At 42.9% G+C, this 3,481-nt stretch overlaps 1 protein-coding gene across 1 annotated transcript; it reads left to right on the plus strand.

Moving 5' to 3' along the window:
• Positions 1-318: 318 nt before the first annotated feature.
• Positions 319-1,693, plus strand: LOC147620860 (chlorophyll a-b binding protein 8, chloroplastic-like). The gene is made up of 3 exons (XM_086825127.1): positions 319-606; positions 803-858; positions 943-1,693. The coding sequence occupies exons 1-3, from the start codon at positions 412-414 to the stop codon at positions 1,556-1,558; spliced, it is 867 nt and encodes a 288-aa protein (XP_086681253.1). The 5' UTR covers positions 319-411; the 3' UTR covers positions 1,559-1,693.
• Positions 1,694-3,481: the final 1,788 nt, after the last annotated feature.

Consider the following 3,481-nt stretch of genomic DNA (forward strand, 5'->3'; position numbering starts at 1 on the left):
GCCGACTCCATGAAATTTGATACGCCAGTAACATGCAAGCTTCCATCATGGCCTCCGTGGTACACCCTCCTGGAGTTTGTCTTTCTGTCTTTCTAACATATGTTTGGTACAAGGCAAGGGTTAGTGATCACGAACTATGTTGACATTGAAAATGAGATATGTCACATAGCCTATAAGGTATTTGGTAATGTCCAATGTGTGAAAGGTAAAGGAGAAATTGGTGGTGAGAAGGATTCCACGTAGGATGCTAGCTGGGTCTTGAATCTGCAAGCTGATTGGGTAGGAAGGATTAGCCTTTTGCTCTTCAAACGCTATCCTTCTGCAGCACGACGGTTTGTGGATGGTGTATACTGGTGGCGGGCACGTTCTTCTCTTTGTTGCAGTTAGGGAAGCCGTGAAAGGAAGGTGACCATGGCTGCTGTAGCTTCTAAGGCGTTGTTGTCTTCTTCTCTCTCTTCGACCACTGCTCCTGCCACTACTTCTCCCGATTGCTCTCGCCAGCAGTTCTTGGGCGGTAGGGCTCTCCGGATCGCCGCTCCCTCTGTGCGCTCCTCTACCAAGCGCTCCTCTGTGGCCGTGCGAGCTGCCTCCGACAAGCCAGTGAAGGTAAGCTTAGCTTTATTGTCCTAAACTTTGCTTACTGCCGATGCTTCTTAGTAGCTATTCGCGACGCTTTGCCGAAGCTTTAGGCGTAATGCACCTACTTCATGCTTTAAGTCGACACAATCTGAGCCCTCTTAAGGCCTTAATTAGAGTTTTGTGCAGATAGCCTTACATGTAATGTTGCATTTTCCCCCCTCAGGCTGACAGGCAGCTATGGTTTGCTTCCAAACAAAGTCTGGCTTACTTGGACGGCAGGTTATCTCTCGTTATCAATGTCTCTCATCCCAAGCTCTAAGTAAGGGTAATCTGTTTATAATCGTTGGCTTTTTGAATTTGCAGCCTGCCTGGCGATTTTGGATTTGATCCACTGGGTCTGATGGATCCTGAGGGTCCAGGGGGCTTCATAGAGCCAAGCTGGCTGGTGTATGGGGAGATCATTAATGGGAGGTTTGCAATGCTAGGAGCTGCAGGAGCCATAGCGCCTGAGCTGCTAGGAAAGCTGGGTCTGATCCCACAAGAGACTGCAGTGGTGTGGTTCAAGTCCGGGGTGATACCACCTGTGGGAACCTACAACTACTGGGCGGATCCCTACACGCTGTTTGTGTTGGAGATGGCGCTAATGGGCTTTGCAGAGCACCGCAGAGCACAAGACTACTACAAGCCGGGATCAATGGGAAAACAGTACTTCCTAGGGTTCGAGAAGGCGCTGGGGGGGTCTGGAAACCCTGCGTACCCGGGGGGGCCCCTCTTCAACTTCCTGGGGTTCGGCAAGGATGAGAAGTCCATGAAGGAGTTGAAGGTGAAGGAGATCAAGAATGGCAGGCTCGCCATGCTCGCCATCTTGGGTTACTTTATCCAAGCCATGGTCACCGGCAAGGGCCCCTTGGAGAACCTGCTCGACCACCTTGCTGACCCCGTTGGCAACAACTTCCTCACTAACCTCAAGATTCATTGACAAAGAAGGCTTTCTGTGGCTCGTTTCTTTGTAACTATTGTTCGTTCTCTGTACTGTCTTGTGGGTTAACCTCGAATGATTTCAAAGAATGGTTGCTTAATCCCCTCACGATCTGTGGATTATGGTTTTGAATCATGTGGCATATCAGTTGTTTAAATGTAACCCATTTCTCACGTTTCTTATCTGAACGCCTTTGATCCGTCTGCCACGTTTATATTACTCTTGAGATATGTGTGCCATCTCCTCCAAGTAGTGCATTCGATGGAATTAAAGTCCGTGGTAGTAGAGACACATGCAAGCTCTCTTGTTGTTTGTGAGTGGATCTGGTAAGGTATCTATTGAGATCTTGTTTACCCAAATTTTGATAAATTTTACTTTTGCAAGGTTTACAGATACATGAGTACCAGTTGGCTATGATGGCTTGCCTCAGTTTGAAGAGAGATTTTTGACATCTTCCACACAATGCTGAAATTTGAAGCCTTGAGTGGGCATCAAAGCCTAATTTCAGCCTTCGGAGGGCTTCAAAGCCTTTCAAATCTTCTAGAGAAGGCCTCTTAGAAAATAGGGTTGCAAAATGACAACAATTTGAAATTTTTTTGAAATTTTATACATAAACATATATATTTTGAAGGTCAGCCTAGTTAATAGCCTTCAAATTGGAGGTTTTGGGTAGTCCTCCAAATTTCAGCTCGGCTTCCATAGAAGCCAATATTTGGGTAAGGAAAAGAAGTTGATTGTTGTTTTGTTTTCAGGATGTCTAGTGAAGGATTGACTTCGGATGCTGACTCCGGAACTCATCAATAGGATGATACGTTCAAGCAACAATGATTTGAGGAGAGCTTGGATATAACTTGCCACATAAAATAGTATGGCAATTTGTCCATGGTTTTTTAGCAATTTGTTGTTCCCCATAGTGTATGGGAGCTTGAATATAACTTGCCACATAAAGTTGTATGGCTCTTTGTCCATGGTTTTTTAGTGATGTGTTTTTGTGTGTAGAGTATGGGAGCTTTTAACTATTTGGTGCATAAATGATTTTACGGTGGGAACACATACTTGAAAAGGTACATTTCTTTGGTTTAAGTCCTGAGAAAACCACAATGTCACAAGAAAAATGTGTAATGAAGGACATGACATGAAGGCCTATAAACACTCTTACTCATTTTCCTTGGACTCAAAGCCTAAATATACATTCCACAAAAATGTTACAAGGCTTCCCAAGGTAATGTATAAGACGAATGAGAAGTTGCAAATAAAATAAATAGGTCCATTTCTTAAAAAACTCTTTGAGAGGGAAATGTGCATACTCCTAGCCTCATGTAACTTGTGAAGATAAGAAATAGAATTATATATACACCCACATACAAGGCACCCACTTCTTTGTAAGGTGATTGAGGTTCTAGAAGACAAAGGAGATGGCCATTAATAGTTATAGAAGTCATCCACTCCTTTGAAAGGTGATTGAGATTTGATAAAACAAAGGAGATGGTTATTAACAATAATTATGGAAGATGATGCCAATCAAAAGGCACCTAATTAATAATGAGTTTCGATAAAATAAAGGAGATGTCCATTAACAATAATTAATATGGAAGATGATGCTAGTCATAGACCTAAGTGACACTCACCTATACCTTAATAAATTATTATGATACATTTACAAACATCAAATATCCATGCATACATCATTAGGAAATAATTTTACTCTTGAACATATTGAATATGTAAACCATAATAAGTGGGCTCAGTTAGAAAGCTTTTTTGACTCTTAGAGGCCATGTCCACTGCATAGGGATCAGAGGGGGGATAGTTATAATAATATGCCAGTATACACTTACCATGTTCATCATCGCCCCCTAACTACTAATCTCACCCCATTCCTCAGTCACCTACAATGTCATTAACAGTTGCCAAACCAACATT

The sequence above is a fragment of the Cibotium barometz genome, chromosome 31 (genome assembly GCF_041138505.1).
Source record: "Cibotium barometz isolate CiBa-2024 chromosome 31, ASM4113850v1, whole genome shotgun sequence".
NCBI lineage: Eukaryota > Viridiplantae > Streptophyta > Polypodiopsida > Cyatheales > Cibotiaceae > Cibotium > Cibotium barometz.